The sequence below is a fragment of the Prionailurus bengalensis genome, chromosome B3 (assembly GCF_016509475.1).
Source record: "Prionailurus bengalensis isolate Pbe53 chromosome B3, Fcat_Pben_1.1_paternal_pri, whole genome shotgun sequence".
Lineage (NCBI taxonomy): Eukaryota > Metazoa > Chordata > Mammalia > Carnivora > Felidae > Prionailurus > Prionailurus bengalensis.
Genome location: NC_057355.1, coordinates 105,814,846 through 105,832,129, shown reverse-complemented (window position 1 = coordinate 105,832,129; position 17,284 = coordinate 105,814,846). Strand labels below are relative to the sequence as shown.

The 17,284-nt window shown below is 39.0% G+C and overlaps 1 protein-coding gene across 1 annotated transcript in view; it reads left to right on the top strand.

The window, feature by feature from the left end:
• Positions 1–17,284, top strand: part of ARMH4 (armadillo like helical domain containing 4) — a 128,489-nt gene that overhangs the window by 7,360 nt on the left and 103,845 nt on the right. Inside the window, exons 2-4 of the mRNA XM_043556252.1 lie at positions 2,553–3,987; positions 6,484–6,738; positions 10,056–10,268. Coding sequence (XP_043412187.1) covers positions 2,553–3,987; positions 6,484–6,738; positions 10,056–10,268 — 1,903 coding nt within the window. The remainder of the gene's footprint in view (positions 1–2,552; positions 3,988–6,483; positions 6,739–10,055; positions 10,269–17,284) is intronic.

Below are 17,284 nucleotides of genomic sequence, written 5' to 3'. Positions count from 1 at the left end.
GAGACAAAGAGAGACAGCACAAGCGGGAGATGGGCAGAGAGAGAAGGAGACACAGAATCCAAAGCAGGCTTCAGGCTCCGAGCTGTCAGCACAGAGCCCGATGCGGGGCTTGAACTCACAAACTGTGAGATCATGACCTGAGCTGAAGTTGGACACTCAACCGACTGAACCACCCAGGCGCCCCCTATATTTTTGTCTTAAGTGAGGCAGCAAGCCAGATACTATTACTAAATGTGTTACCTGGCTACGAAGTGGGATTCTTTAGGGGTCATCTAAAGTATGATGATAACTGATGTTCAGAATGTTGACATGTCTTGGCACATGCTAGTCCCCCTTTTTCAAGTATCTTTCCCATATTCTCTCCTTTTAAAATGATGCTAGCTCCCTGTATGTCATTTAATATTTTAATAAAATTGTTGCAGGCTCTCATCCCACATAGAGGGAAACTTACCATCCCTCTCGCTATCTCTGAAGACTCTTGAAGGGGTGTAGTGACTTCTATTTCTCCTAGTCACCTCTGGCTTCAGTTTTCTTCTGTTGCTAAATTTATGATCCTTGATATATGCTGGTCCTTTTCTGCACATGGCACCTCATGACATCTTCTCATTCCTGTAGTCTCCCAAAGTACTGTGGATTCAAGATTTCTGTGTGACAAATTGTCCCTAACGTGGTGGCAATAAATGGTTATAATTTCATCCCACTTCTGTGCACAAGTTCAGACAAAGCACAAGTTCAGAGTAGCTTAGCTGGCTGGTTCTGGCTCAAGGTCTCTTAAGCAGTTATGGTCAAGATGCTGCAATTGTCTGAAGGCTTGAGTGGGGCTGGGAAGATGACTTCAAAGGTGACTCATTCGTGTGGTGCTGGTGGTTTGTCAGGAAGCCTCAGCTCCGAATCTGGGGATTCCTCTTTCTTCATGTAGAAAAATTCAGCCTTCTGTTTTCTCTTCACCTGTCTAGATCATGCTCTAAGGACTTGACCTTTTCTTGGTCTCAGAAAGACCTACAGACTAAACAGGGAAGCTTTGAGCTTCTTAAGGGGAGATGGACCAATGAAAACTTACTTTTTATACTTTATGTGTGCACATTATGTGCTTAACCCAAATAGTTTAATGATTACACATGAAAGAAAGAAAAAAATACAGCTTTTATAAAGATTACGTTTTTATTCTAGAATTTTCATTCTTAGGTTTAATTTCCTAGAACATCTACAGCATCTGAGAGATTTCTGATGATGGAAAAAGAAAGAGCCAAAACAGCAAAGTAGATAAAAAAACCCCGAAACTCATAAATTTGGGGGGGGGGGGGATTAGTAGTTTTGCTAGAGTTTTAGTTTTAATGAGAGTGTGAGTAGTTTTTTAAAAAATGCACCAAATCTTAATCTAATGATAATGTGTATTCAGGAAATGTTGCTAATTTAAAATGTATTTCATTTTCTTAAAAAGTTTTTTTTTCTTTTTTTTTATTTTTTATTATAAAATTTTTTTTTAACGTTTTATTTATTTTTGAGACAGAGAGAGACAGAGCATGAACGGGGGAGGGGCAGAGAGAGAGGGAGACACAGAATCGGAAGCAGGCTCCAGGCTCTGAGCCATCAGCCCAGAGCCTGACGCGGGGCTCGAACTCACGGACCGCGAGATCGTGACCTGAGCTGAAGTCAGACGCTTAACCGACTGAGCCACCCAGGCGCCCCAAAAAGTTTTTTTTTCTTAAAAACACCAATTTACATTAACTCTTTCACCATTTCTACTCCTTAATTTTTGAAACATCAAGGGCATCAAGGGTTTGCCTTTCATTTTTATAGTTGTTACAGAGAAAAGAAATCATTTAAGTGTTTTAAAGAGGAATTTTAAATGAAAATCATTTACATACTTAAAAAAACCTCTTTTAAAAGTTTATTTATTTATTTTGAGAGAGAGAACAAGCAGGGGAGGGGCAGAGGATCTGAAGTGGGCTCTGTGCTGACAGCAGAGAGCCTGATGAGGGGCTAGAACTCACAAACTGTGGGATCATGACCTGAGCCGTAGTCAGACGCTTAACCGACTGAGCCACCCAGGCGCCCCTACTTAAAAAACTCTTGAATGTAACTGGTATTCAGTGTTTTATGATGATGTCTTATAAGTTTTAAACCATAGTTGAAAGATCTCTGAATGTAATATAAATAAATGTAAGGTTTACTTTCTATATCTTGGACATATTGCCATTTTGGTAGTCATTTGCTTATGTGATTAATAGAAGAATTTGGGGAGACTATTGCAAATGTGACTTCAAGGGTAATTTTTTTCAAATAGGTATTAAAGAAACAACGAACTTAGTCCTTGAACTATGTGTACCTTTTCTAGAGAGCTTCAAGTTAAATCAGCTGCAAAATTCAGCAGGGAAAAATGAACTGGGTTATCCAGTTCTCAAAGGTACAAAGAAGTAGAACAGCCGTCTCTTCCATATCATCTCTGAGCACCACGCCAAGGAGATGATTTTAACTTCTGACTTGACTTAAAGGGGCTTATTTACAAAATACATTTATATGACAGTTTGATATGCTTTATTTTTCTGCAGGACTCAATTACTGGAATTGTCAACTCTGCCAATTTATGTGCACATTTCTCTTCCACTATGAGCAGACCAATTGTATTGCACATTTGTCTGGCATTCTGTGGCCTTCTACTTCTCAACGTTGCCACACAGTGCGTGGCCTTCCCCAAAATGGGAAGAAGGGAGATAGCACATGGTCTTGCAGAAACAGGGCAGCCAGAGAGGATGAACACAGATGACCCAGAAAATGACTCTGTTACTTCAAAGTGCACTCCCCAGTTGGTAGTCTCTGAAGACCCAATGATAGTGTTAGCGGGGCCATCAGCAACATCTTTAAATAAAGTATTTCCTATTAACAAAGAAGCTCATCCAGTAGGAACTGGGCTTATGCAGCCTAATAGTCCTGACATTTACACTGCTACTGAGACAGTGATTCCTGTGGAGGAGGAAGTGTTTGGGTCCAGCCAGCCAGAGAGAGTGTCTCCTGAAAGCCGACTCTCCAAGGCCATGCTAACCAACCCTACTGCTGCAACCGCACCTCTGAATATGGATGAGAAGGAGGAACTCTTCAGTAGTACCCTCATTCAGCCCATTGCGGAAGGGACCACAGAAGCAACACTGGGTTTTCTGAAGCATGTGGATCATCAGTTGTTTGCAACGGAAAGTCAGGAAAGAGTTAGTCTGGGACATTTCCCTTCCTCTGATGTGAATACTAAAGAAATGCTGACCACCAATCCAAGGACAGAGAAGTTTGAAGCCGACGCAGAACATAGGGCAACTCTTTTCCCTGGTGCTGAGCCCGCAGCAGGCATGGCACCTGGAAGCCCCATGCCTGATAGGGAGAAGCCTTTGCAGATGACAGCTGATCATACCCAGACTACCGCCACCAAGCACTGGCTCACAACCTCTGAGTACACCCTGAGTGTTGAGCCAGAAACTGACAGGCCGCTGGGAGCCCCAGGAGTCACAGTGAGTGTCAGCACTGCTGTTCCAGCTGCCTCTGTCATAAGTGATGAGTGGGATGACACTAAATTAGAGAGTGTAAGCCAGATAAAGATCCCAAAGCTTGGAGACAATGTGGAGACCCAGGTGGGAATGGAAACGTCTCAGACAGCCCGAGTAACAGATAACGATGCTATAGAAGGTATGGAAGAGGGTGAACCTTTGACAGAGGTTGCAGATGTGGCTCTGGGGCTGCCGGAAGGGGAAGCCCACATGGGGACAGCCCTGCTAATGGCACCCGGGGAGGAGCGATCATCTGCCTTCACGGATCAAAGTTCCTTTACTCCCACAAGTTTGATGGAAGATATGAAAGTCTCTGTTGTAACCCTCTTCCAAGATACTGCAGACTTCATGGAATCCACTAAGGAGAATGATGCTATGTTTTTCATAGAGACCACTGTCTCCATCTCGGAATATGAATCTGAGGCGCATCAACTATTGGGACATACATTGAAAGGTAAAAGAAAGAAAGAACAAAAATAAACTTTGGGAAGGTTTTGATTTGAATTTCTTACTTTTTAAAATTGGTATAATTGACATATAGCGTATTACTTCTAGGTCTCATTTTATGGGTTTTTTTTTTTTGAGCGAGAATTTAGAAGTTATTTAAGTTTTGATGAAAAGCAGAAGTAAACAAATACAAAATGTATTTTATGTAGAAATTACACCCAAATACAACCTCTGCATGTAGGCCATTCAACAGGAAACAATTTGTCCCCACCCCTGTCATTTGGCAATTTTGGGGACATTTTTGGTTGTCATCACAGACAGGTGCCAGGATATCTAGTGGGCCAAAGAGGCTTGTGAACATCCTGCAGCATGTAGGATAGCCCCCCAACCACAAAGACTTTTCTGATCCAGAGTGTCCGTAGTGCTGAGAAACCCTGAAATAGACTGATAGTTTTCACACATGTCATTAGGAAAACGTATAACTATTCAGGAAAATGTTGAAGAACTAGCTATATGTTTAAATGGTATAATAAACAATATAGGATATTATTTACATATAGGTGTAAAAAATACTCACATACCTGATAATTTCTTACCAAAAGCTTTCGGTAATATTTATCTTAACAGCATTAACCACCTGAGTTCTTTGATTTTGTTTTCCCAAAAAGAAATCCCTCTAGAAATAAGAAAAAACCCCAATACTGATGCATTCTCTCTGTTGGCTTAATACTGTAGTACTTCCTCTTGGCCTTTATATCTGTGACTGTTATGAGCTGATGAGCCTTACGTTTGTTGCTGACGGATAATGTTTTTCTTTTATTATGTGTAGTTGGTCAGATAAGAGCATGAGGAAGGACAGACTTAGTATACATGCATATGCTCATTCCAAATTGTTTTGGAATATGTTCATCTTGTTATATCAGCTCAGTAGCTCCATTAATGGAAATTTCAAATTAGTAGTATGTTTTGTAAAGTGTTGAGATTGAATTAAAATGGTAAGATTGAATTTTACGTGTCCAGTTCAGGTTTTAAGGACCGAAAGACTTAGTATACTGTACATTTTCATAGAAGCTTCCAGAAAATGTTTTGTAAGTTGGTTGTTAAATTCCATTGAGGGAGTTGGGTCTCCATTACCATGAAGATATTAGATGTGACTGAATAAGAAGTTTACTTCAGTTTTCCATAACAGTTTAAGATATTCCTGGAGCATTAAGTCATATAGTTCCAGATTATTCATCGCATAATTGAATCTCTGATACTTATGTATTAGAATTGCATAGCTTGTATTAATACAGCCTAAAATGTAAAATGAATTCGATGATTATATGGTTCTTATTTTGATTATTGAATATGCTCCTTAGTCATAATTGTGTCACTTAACTCACTTTCCACCTAATGTGACAGCATAGTTAGCACAGTGGTTAAGAGCACTGACTGTAGGCTTCTCTCAACCTAAATTGTTTGTAAAGTGGGTAATAATAGCTGATATATTGGAGTATGTGCTAAGTTTTATACGTGTTATCTAATTTAATCTTTCTAACAACTCTATGCGATAGGTACTGCTATTATTTCCAATTTACAGCTGAGGAAACTCAAGGCCCAGAGATGCTAAGGAATTTGTTCAAGGTCACACAGCTAGTAGAGGCCGAGCCAGAATTCAGACCCAGGCAAATTGACTCTAAAGCCTGCATTCTTGACTGCTATGATGTATGGCTTCCATGGAATGATATTAGTACCTACCTCCCCTTAGTACATTTTAGAAGATAAAATAAGATAATGCTTACAATATACTTGACAGTGCATGTATGTAGCATATAATAGAAACCCAGTAAACATTCGTTACTGTAATTATTATTCCTTTATTCAAAATGCTAACTTCTTTTTCCCCTTCAGAAGTGCAAATGTGAAAATTAATAGATATAAATGCTTCTGAGAATTTTTAAAAATTATTTTTAATCTTTATTTATTTTTGAGAGAGAGACAGTGTGTGAGCAGGGGAGGGGCAGAGAGACAGGGAGACACAGAATCCGAAGCAGGCTCCAGGCTCTGAGCTGGCAGCACAGAGCCCGATGCGGGGCTTGAACTCACGAACCGCGAGATCATGACCTGAGCCAAAGTCGGACGCTCAACCGACTGAGCCACCCAGGCGCCCCGAGAATTTTTGAATATAACTTAGTTCTGTATAATTTGTTTCTTGACAGACTGGTTATGTTGATATTCATAAAAGGGAGCTCAGCTGTTGACCTTCCTATTTTGTTTTGTATTTTATTTTATGTTTTTTATGTTACTGTATTTATCTCTGTCTCAGATTGATTCATTGCTCCTGAAAGCAGCAACACTGAAAACATTTATTTACTGGCATTTTGTATCTGAGCGATCCATTTGCTTTCCCATACCCTGAAATAGATATTTTCTTTTTTTTTTCCAGTTTATTAATTATAGAGTGACTTTTTAAGGTACAGGGAATTTGTCTATTTTAAAATGTTGTATCCCCCCTTTTAAGACATCCTCACTCAAGAGATGACAACAGTTGTTCAAGAAACAGAAGCCACTTTATCACTGGTGACACAAGAGCAGCAGGTTTCTACCCTCGAGGTTACCAGAGAAAATGGTAAGACTGAGGAAGGAGAAGAGCCCCCCTCCACCACATCTGGTGTTCCTGCCGTTACTCAGCTGTCGAGGAGATGGGAGCCTCTGGCCACGACACTTTCCACTGCGGCCACGCCTCTGTCTTTTGAAGTTACTTCTGCTCTGGAAGGTTTGTAAGGGAGGGAGAATTTTGGGTGTGGATCTTGTCTGAGTTAATAAGGAATAGAATGAGTGAGGCAGATGTACCCCCATCTGCCTGCACTCACCTAGAGAATGAACAGAAAATGCAGGTGAATGCTCTGTTGTCTGGGGAGATGTGGCAAAGCCTAAAAGGATGAGGGGTTAGTTCCCAAAGCAGAGTCTCCTGGTGGCTCATCACTGGGGCCTGTGAAGGCCAGGCTTCCTGAGAACTCTCTCCTTGTTTGACAGGCCTGGCTGCTAGGAGCCAGGGGGTGGAGTGAAAACAGTGAGGACCAGGGTTTGAATCCCAGCTTTGGCCCTCACTAGTATTGTGGCCTCAAGCAGGTTTCTTAATGTCTCTAAGCCTGGTTTGTGCATCTTTATTATTATTATTTTTTAAAATTTTTTAATGTTTATTTTTGAGAGAGAGAGCGCATGCGAGTAGAGGAAGGGAGGAGAGAGAGGGAGACACAGAATCTAAAGCAGTCTCCAAGCTGTCAGCCCAGAGCCCAACGTGGGGCTTGAACTCATGAACTGTGAGATCATGACCTGAGCCGAAGTCAGACGCTTAGCTGACTGAGCCACCCAGGTGCCCCTGGTTTGTGCATCTTTAAATAATGTCTACCTATCTTTTAAAAAAAAATTTTTTTTAATGTTTATTTATTTTTGAGAGAGAGAGAAAGAGACAGAGCATGAGCAGGGGAGGGGAAGAGTGAGAGAGGGAGACACAGTATCCAAAGCAGGCTCCAGGCTCTGAGCTGTTAGCACAGAGCCTGATGCAGGGCTTGAACTCATGGACTGTGAGATCATGACTTGAGCTGAAGTCGAACGCTTAACCAGCTGAGCCACCCAAAAGATGCCCCTGCCTATCTTTTATGTTAATTTCACTTAGTTTATTTTTGAAGCTAATTTTTCTATTTTGAGAGGGAGAGAGAGAGTGCATGTGTGCGAGTGGGGGAGAGGCAGAGAGAGACGGAAAGAGAGAATCCCAAGCAGTTTCCATGCTCAGCACAGAGACCACGACCTGAGCTGAAATCAAGAGTCAGTCACTCACCTGAGCCGCTCAGGCACCATGCCTACCTATCTTATAGGTTATTTTAAGGATTTGAAATAATGTATACAAAGTGCTTTCTATAAAGGAGGCCCTCAAATGCTCTGATATCTTAAGGACAGCAAAGTTTTCAAATCTTGGTGATTATTGGAATTGCCTGGGGATTACAAAAATTATTAGTTAATTATTTTTGGACCTCATGTCTCTATCTCATTATTTGTTGGTCTAAGTAAATAGGCTTAATTTATTAGCTGAGTTTTTTTTTTTTTAAATAATGTAATAAATATCTCCTAATCCTGTCTCTCCAAAAAACCCCGTAGGGCCTGGTTAGTAACCTACATGTAATCCTATATCTCAACTTCCTCCTCTGACTAGTAACTGTCATCCTGAATCTTGTGTTCCTCATTTCCCTGAATTCCTTTTAGTTTAGTTTTATTAAATGCATAAAATTATGCATTTAAACATTTCAGCAGTTTTTAACTTTATAAAACAGTATTGTGCTGGAGATAACCTTTTTGGGACTTACTTGTTTTACTTAATAATCTATGGCTAAAATTTACCTAATGTGGTTCTTTTGTTTTGACTGTTTATAATGTTCCATTATGAAAATAGATTGCAGTTTATGCATCTAATCTTTATCCAGTCTCTTCTAGCAATTTGCATTTGGGTCATTTCCAGGTTTGGCTGTTGTGAACACTGATTGCTGCCATATGCATATTCTCTTGCATATTCTCCATTGTACATGTACAGGAGTTTCTCTTGGTTATATTAGCAAGGAACTGAATCGCTGGGCTCTAGGTATGAATGTTTGACTTTAGGGGGCAGTGCCTAATTGTTTTCCAAAGTGGTTGCACCAATGTGTACTCTTAACAGCCATGGATGTGAGAGCCTGTGAATCCATATCCTGGGAGTTAAAAAAATAGTTTTTTGGTCTTCACCATCAAGGAGATTCTGATTCAGTAAGTTGAGATATGTGGAAAGCATGAAAATCTATTTTTAAAAAACTACCTCAGAGATCCTGATGATCTACCAGACGTGCAAAATAATACTATCCAAGGGTTTTTTATATAGGGGAAAACCTGGAGCTAAATCTGGCTGCTTTGAAATTGAGCATATTCTAGGGGCGCCTGGGTGGCGCAGTCGGTTAAGCGTCCGACTTCAGCCAGGTCACGATCTCGCGGTCCGTGAGTTCGAGCCCCGCGTCGGGCTCTGGGCTGATGACTCGGAGCCTGGAACCTGTTTCCGATTCTGTGTCTCCCTCTCTCTCTGCCCCTCCCCCGTTCATGCTCTGTCTCTCTCTGTCCCAAAAATAAATAAACGTTGAAAAAAAAAAAAGAAATTGAGCATATTCTAGACACATACTCTTACTCTTTGGCTTAATTTTTAAAAGTAGTTCTTGGCATGGGGCGCCTGGGTGGCTCAGTTGGTTGGGCGTCCGACTTCCGCTTGGGTCGTGGTCTCGCCGTCTCGCGGTCTCGCCGTCTCGCGGTCCATGGGTTCGAGCCCCGCGTTGGGCTCTGTGCTGACAGCTCAGAGACTGGAGCCTACTTCGGATTCTGTGTCTCCCTCTCTGTCTCTCTGCTCCTCCCCCATTCATGCTCTGTCTCTCTCTCTGTCTCAAAGGTAAATAATCGTTAAAAAAAATTAAAATGAAAAAGTAGTTCTTGGCATATATTTTAATAATTTTTAAAACATATTTTATTAATGTTTATTTATTTATTTATTTTTGAGAGAGAGAGAGAGAGAGAGAGAGAGAGAGTGTGAGCGAAGAAGGGGTGGAGACAGAAGAAGACAGAATCCCAAGCAGGCTCTGCGCTGTCTGCACAGAGCCCCATGCAGGGCTTGAACTCATCAACTGTGAGATCATGACTTGAGCCGAAACCAAGAGTTGGATATTTAACTGACTGAGCCACCCGGGCACCCTTAATAATTTTTTGTTAAATTTTCTATCTTTTCCATCGTTCTATCTAAAATTCTGCAAAGTCCATAGTATTGTCAATGGAATGAGTGGGATATTAAAATTTAAAAAGAAAGTTCTGATTTGAGACAATACATTTTCCTGGAAGGTAAAGTGTCTTGCCTTGCATAGCTGGATTGATGCACTATGGGAAGAGGGAGCTGGCCTAAGTGCCAAACTTACTGTATATAAGATACTGGTTTCATTAATCATTTGTTACTTAAAAAGAAAAAAATACATGTATACATTTCCCCTACTGATCATCTTTGGGTCAAGTCCTATCTCTTGTGTTTGACAGATCTAATGGACACCATCACAGGGCCAAATGAGGAATTGTTCACACCAGTTATGGGCTCTCCAGTGACTCCGCCTGGAATATTGGAGGAAGCACCCAGCATTTTCCCAGCACTTTCTGATTCTGAGGCACCCTCTGAGACAAGAACCATTGTTCCATCCATTAGCCATGTTAATACAGCTGCCTCATTTGGCCTGGAACAACTTGAATCTGAAGGTACCCATACATTGAAGAGAATCTTTTCTGTGACTGATTGAGTCACTGAGCAAATGTTGTTTTGAAGATTAAGGAGAATGTATTCCGTATGCAGTGTAGATCAGGGGTCAGTAAACTATGGCCCGGCCAAATCTGACCTGCCATCTATTTTTGTATGACCTGCAAGTTAAGAATGATCTTTACATTTTGAAGTGATTGAAAAAAAATTAAAATGAGAATAATATTTTGTGATCTGTAAAAGTTAAATAAAATTCAAATTTCAGTATTCCTGAATAAAGCTGTATTGGGACCCAGCTACACTTGTTCATTTACATATTGTCTGTGGCTACTTCTGTGCCAGATTAGCAGGGTTGAGTAGTTGTGACAGAGACTGAATGCCCACAAAGTATAAAACATTTATGATATGGCCCTTTACTGAAAAAGCTTGCTGGCCCCTGGTCTAGATCAATCGTTCTTAACTGTAGATGAACATTAGGATCACTTGGGGGAACTTTGAAAAAATCCTAATGCCTGATTCCTCCCAGTGATTCTGATTCAGTCGGTGTAGGATACGATCTGGTGTCCACATTTTGAAAGAGTGCTTTAGATGATTTAAAATCTGCCAGCTGGATTGAGGATATTTGTTTATAAGGAAAATTCAAGTTTCCCCACCAGATTTTCTTAGGTAGAAGTTTTAATGTGGGTTGTATTTTCACAGCACTGCTCTGGTTGTTAGTGCTGGGGTTTTCTTCTTTATGACCATCTCTGGGATGTTCATAGGATGTTGTACTATTTGGAGATGGGTAGTCTCTTTACCTGTTAAGACTGAGAAATTCATGCCAAATTATACTTTCCAAGACACTGGCTTTGAGCGTGAAAAAGATGCTCGGAGCACAGCTGTACATCCACAAACAAGAAGACTGGAAATATGATGAGAGGTCATTTAATTAATCAGCGTTTTGGCAGGCAAACAGCTTTTGGTTGGAAGTGCAGAATATCCAGAGATTTGTAATGCTGAGTTTCTAATCTAGAAGACAGGTAAGCTTTTGGGAACTAAATTATCTGTGGGTTTGATGCAGTAAAGACATAGGATGTGGTGTTATTTAATATTTTGTCTGCTGTATAGCAGGGAAGGTGGTTCATCCAGGTTTGCAGCAGACTCTGTCACAGACTTTCAGGGTAACACTGGCAGTTTTCTGGCAGAGAAACATGACATTTTAGGAGTAGTGTGGAGAACTCCATAGTAGAAGGCTGGTTTAAGAAATGGATCAAAGCAAGCTCAGAGGCTGATAGCTCTTGCACTCCACATTGAGATAAAAACCGTATGACTTTGAGATTAATCTCATATTAGCTGTCTGCTCTCCTTGACGCCATCTGGAAAAAGCAGGTTTCCCCAAATTAACCTGCGTTAGAGATGACAGCTTTACCCGGCAGGGCTCATTAAATCAGAGGGAAAAAAATATATTTGTGAGTAATCCATACTTGTGAAACTGCAATAATTTTCTAAATTTAGTAGATGATGGCAGTTGCGTTGAAATATGTGAGAATTTTCTTGACTTGCCTAAGATGTCCTGGAGTTTTAGTGCTTTTCTTCTACACAATTCAATTCCAGCTTCTTTTTGAGAGTATATTTTTTCGGTTTTTGATCTAAATTATGATCCTTGTCAAGGCTTATGGAAGACCCTTTTGGTTTAAAAATCCTCTGTCAGCTACATTGTTGGGCTTAAGATAGGGTTTTGAATAAGCACACCTTTTCTTCTAGAACCCAGGAAGTGCACGATGTATGTTTAATTAGTGTACATTAATAACATCACAATTAGTTTTATGTTGGTGCATCTACTTCTCTGGAAGCTGAAGTGACTACACTTATTTAAACAGATAAACCTACTAGATTTCTGTGTGTGTTGGAGGCCTGCGGTTTCAAGGCATGTTTTTCTGCCTTGTCTTTGAGACCTTTGGGTGAAGGATTTTAATTCTATCATAGGGTTATACGCAGAGGAAGATAATGTACTCTTTAAAAAAATACTTTTTAAAAAATGTTTATTTATTTTTGCGAGACAGAACGCGAGTGGGAGAGGGGCGAAGAGAGCGGGAGACACAGAATCCAAAGCAGGCTCCAGGCTGTGAGCTATCAGCACAGAGCCTGATGTGGGGCTCGAACCCATGAACTGTGAGATCATGACCTGAGCTGAAGTCACACGCTCAACTGACTGAGCTACCCAGGCACCCTGAAGATAATTTATTTTTACTAGAACAGAGGGTTGTGTGCTACATCAAGTTACCTACCTTTGAAGTTTTAATCTCTGTGATGTGTTGACAAATGACATACAGTTTTCCAGTTTAAAGATGTGTGTTTATTTAATTATATTATTAAATTTTTATATGCTATTTTAGTATCTTCTTTCCCACTAGGGGACAGAAGCATTTCTCCAGAGAATGGAGTATTTTTCTCAATGGGATATGGGCAAGACATGCCATTATTAGATACCAGACATCCAAGGATCAACAACCTTTGTGGAAATTTCTGAATGTTTATCCTTCAGGGGATAATTAGGGGCTCAGACAAACCTCAAATTGTATCTACTTGGCCCCCTGTCTTCTTTGTCTCCTCCTTTACGGCTCTACAGCATAATCACTGACTGTCTTAGTTTTCTAGGGCTGTCATAACAAAATACCACAAACTGAATGGCTTAAAACAACAAAACTTTATTCTCTTGTAGTTTTGGAGCCTGGAAGTCTGAAATCAAGGTGTAGGCAGGGTCATGTTCCTTCCAGTGCCTCTAGATGGGTAATCAGCCCTTGCTTCTTCTAGTTTCTGATGAGGCATTCCGTGGCTTATGGCAACATGATTGCAACCCCTGCCTCCATGTTCACGTGGCTGTTATACCTAAGTGTGACTGTGCCCAAATTTCCCTCATCTTACAAGGACACCAGCCACTGGATTAGGACTCACTCCAATAACTTCATCTTATGTTGATTGTATCTGCCAATAACCTATTTTCAAATAAGGTCACATTCACAAGTATGGCAGGTTTTGAATATGTGTGTGTGTGTGTGTGTGTGTGTGTGTATTTATATATTTTATATATTATATATATATATATATATTTATACACACACAGAACACATACATACACACATACACATACATATAATGGGGATGCAGTTCAGCACATATCAGGGGTCTGTTTCTGAGAAGTTCACCAGGGGGTTCTGAAGGCAGACGTGCTCTGTCTCTGCAATATCCACTTGAGAGATGCGCATTTGAGAGCAGGAGAAGTTGTGATGTGTTCTACATTTCTCAGTCTCTGAAGAGACTGCCTCTATATGTGCATTCCACCTTGTGCCTATTTTAGTAGGTTTTTTACCTTGTCAGCAAAAATAGTTTGATTTTTGAAGGGATAATGGTTTATCTGTCACCTTGCGTGACACACTTTAGTTCCTTGTTTATTTTTTTTATTTTTTTATTTTTTTATTTTAGGGAATCAATGTTTTCAGGATGGTAAAAAATGCATTATACTTGTCTCAGGCATAACTCCACTAGGGCTGCATTCATCATTTTTTAAATACAAACATGACAAAAGTGTTCTAATTTTTTATTCAAAATAGCATAATGGCAAGTTAGTTGCATATATATAACTACATAAATTAATTTTTGGATATGATCTCTGTATAGGTTGATATCCTTTTATTGTTGAATATTCATGTCTTTCTCTGCTCCAAAATAGAAACTTAACAATTTCTGATTACTTATGAAAATTTACTTGGAGTTTTTTTAATCTTTAGAATATTTAGAATATTTTAGAATATTTTAACCGTAATATTTTAACCCTAATATCAAATGGACTAGGTCTTTCAATATTTCTTACCTAGGGAAGTTTTGCTTTCTGTATTTTAGAAATCCAACTGAGGATATCCATTTACTCTGAATAAATCAGACTTACTTTAGTCTTTCTTATATTCCCACAGAAGATGGAAATTTATCTGTGCTGTAAAATTGTAACAATAATTCTGTACGGTGGAAGGTTGTTGCTTTAACAATTCAATATTCAGCAAGAAATCAATTGTGGGTTTATTTGTACCAAGAACTAGGTTTCTAAGTACATGTAGGAGGTAAGAGTACAAAAACAAAGATTTCCTAGATCTTGTGATTAGGTTTTGGTAATCCTTCCTCACCTCTCCCACCCCCAGACTTCCTCCCTTAATGTTTGGAAGTCAGTATTTGAGCCTTCCAGCTAGTGGTAAATGGGAAACTACTTGGTGCTCACCATGGTGCTGACCAGACAGACTTGGGAACAGGATGAATTAGTTTAGATTCTCCCACGATGACTCTGGGTTAGCTTACTGCTCTTCTGCAAGAGAAGAAGAAATACCAGGGTCTCTGGGCTGATCTAACTGATCCTATTTAATGTCCTTCTGTAGGCATAATAGACTGAGTGTTGGGGCTGTATGATCCAGTGCTGTTATCCCAGACAGTTCCCATTTACTATCGGCTTCATGGAACAAACTCACAGTAATTGACTTGGTAGAGAATTACCTTTTTTGTGAAACTTATAATGTATGTTATATGTACATATATAACATATTACCTTTTTTATCATATCAAGAGATTTTTAATTTTTAATATCAACAGGAACATCCCATTTAACCTTTTTTTTAACATCTTGATTTTTTAAAAGTAAGACCAAATATATGATTTAACTTTAGTTTTTTCTTTTCTGAGGCTTTTTCCTTCTTTTTGGAAGACCATTTTGGCTGCCCTTATATTTAGGTTTTTAAAAAAACTGCATTTTTGACATCTTTTGCCAGTCAGGCAGCACATGTAGGACAGAAAGCTTCCACTGTTATGTCATTTGTTGCTTAATCTATTTTGGTGACATCCATTTTCCTGCTTTTGTGAGTGGGGGGTGTGTGTGTGTGTGTGTGTGTGTGTGTGTGTGTGTGTATGTATTTAATTTCATGGATATTTTCTACATTCTTCTGAGAGCATTTCCACTATATATATGCAGCACCTTTTAATTTCCTCTGCTGAAGAGATAGTGCTGTTATCTCTCCTTTCTTATTCAGAGTTGCCAGTTCTGTCTCTGTTCTAGGATTCTCTCTACTGATAACATAGAAATTTCAGATGAAAGTGATGTTGGAAAAGTATGCCTTCACTCAGATGACTGATCGTTCTGGCAGTGTGGAGGACTCATAGTTGCTACCTAAGACAAGATGTTTTATTTTCTTTATTGGTCAGTCAGAAATGAATTGGGAAATACGTTCTTTAAGTGGCATTGTGGGAAAGTCTCAGAGATGCTTTTCTTTACTAGCTCCATTGAGGATGCTTAAAAACTCATGTAGAATTTATAGGAGAAGTGTTTGCTCTTCACATGCACTTAATTCACAAAATCAATATTTTTGATCTTCCCAGTATGCACTCCTTTTCAGAGAGTGTTTTGCTATTATTTTCTCAATTCTCATGTAACTTTTCAACTCAGAAGGCAGCTAGAATGGATGAATGAGACAGAGTATTTAAAATCTCATCCTGAGGCTGTATTTATGAACCGAAGTGGATGTGATTTGCCTTTGGGTGCTGCTCATTGGAATCTGGAAGGAAAGATCAAGTAGAGGAGTAAGTTTGAATTGTCTGTTACTTGTAATACTGCAGTGTGAGGTTAAGGATGGTCACTCTGTGTTAAGAATGGATACAAGTTTTGGCTTTTGTTCTTGGAAATGCTTTGGATTTCATTTTCATTTCGTTTTGTTTTTTTTCAGTAACAAAGCCTCTTAAATGATATGCAAATGGGAAGATGAGGAAAAGAGTATTTGATGGAAAATGCCCTTTGTTGGATTTTTATTTTTAGTGGTGAATTGATTTGGTGAATTAAATGCTGAATTCTCCCCCCTGCCCCCATGCTTGTTCTGGCAAAAATAATGGGAATTTAATAAAAAACACCAATTTTATACTATTAACCTGAACACAGGAAATGTCTAATACTATTGCCATGTACATTAGGGAAGGATGAGCTTTTTTTTTTTTTTAACTTGTTTTTGTATGTGCATCGTTTTCACATATATTACATGTCAGATTACAAAACACAGAATTGCTGGTGATTTCAGTTATCGATTGTCTCTTATACTAAGTCACTTTGTCTTGTCCTGAAGTCATCATACTTTCTCTGGTATTTATTATAGATCTCTGTTCTTAAGTACTAATATGTTGTTTAGGAATAGTATAGTAAATTACTTAGCACCCAGAATGGTCATCCCGTGTTTGCTACTACTAATGCTCATATAGCTAATGGTATTTTAGAAATCTTTAAAATCAATATTATGATGTATTACCACAAAGTTTGCTTACAAATTCTGCTGTTAAAGAAAGATAACTGACATTCATTCTGTTTTCTAGTATGCTTTCTTATCATAAGGAATTCATTTGTTGGTATAATCACAATTAAACAAACATTATTCTGGAGCTGATTTTTTCCATCCCTTTTTTTTTTTTTTTTGGACTCTTTGTTGCCCAGCACTAGAAAGTAGAAAGTTAGCACTGCTTGGTAAAGCTCTCAACCTTAGACACACATGAAATTTTACATCATGGCTCAAGATGACAAAAAGATTTAGCCCTATATTCAGAGGTTTTGTTCATTCATTTACATGCACATTTAGCAAGTATTTGTTTGGTGATTCAGATAGTAAGAACAAATGGGAGTAGATCTTACATAAATGTTAGTAGAAGAGTTAAGACAGATACCTAAATAACAGAAATAAAAGGCAGAAGGTGGGACAGTATCATACAAAAAATTACAGAAAAAAAGGACTTTGAGAATTAGGAATGAGAGAGAGCTTAGCCCCAGCTTAGAGAAATAAGAAATTGATATTTATGCTTGTGAGTCTTGTGTGTGTATGTGCATGGGATATTTGTGTGTATAGATTTGCATATATGTATATATATAGTATATATATATATACACACACACATACACACACTCATTATTCTGTTGATATTTAAAAAAAAATAAGTGATGACAAACCCCAAAATATGGAAAACATTC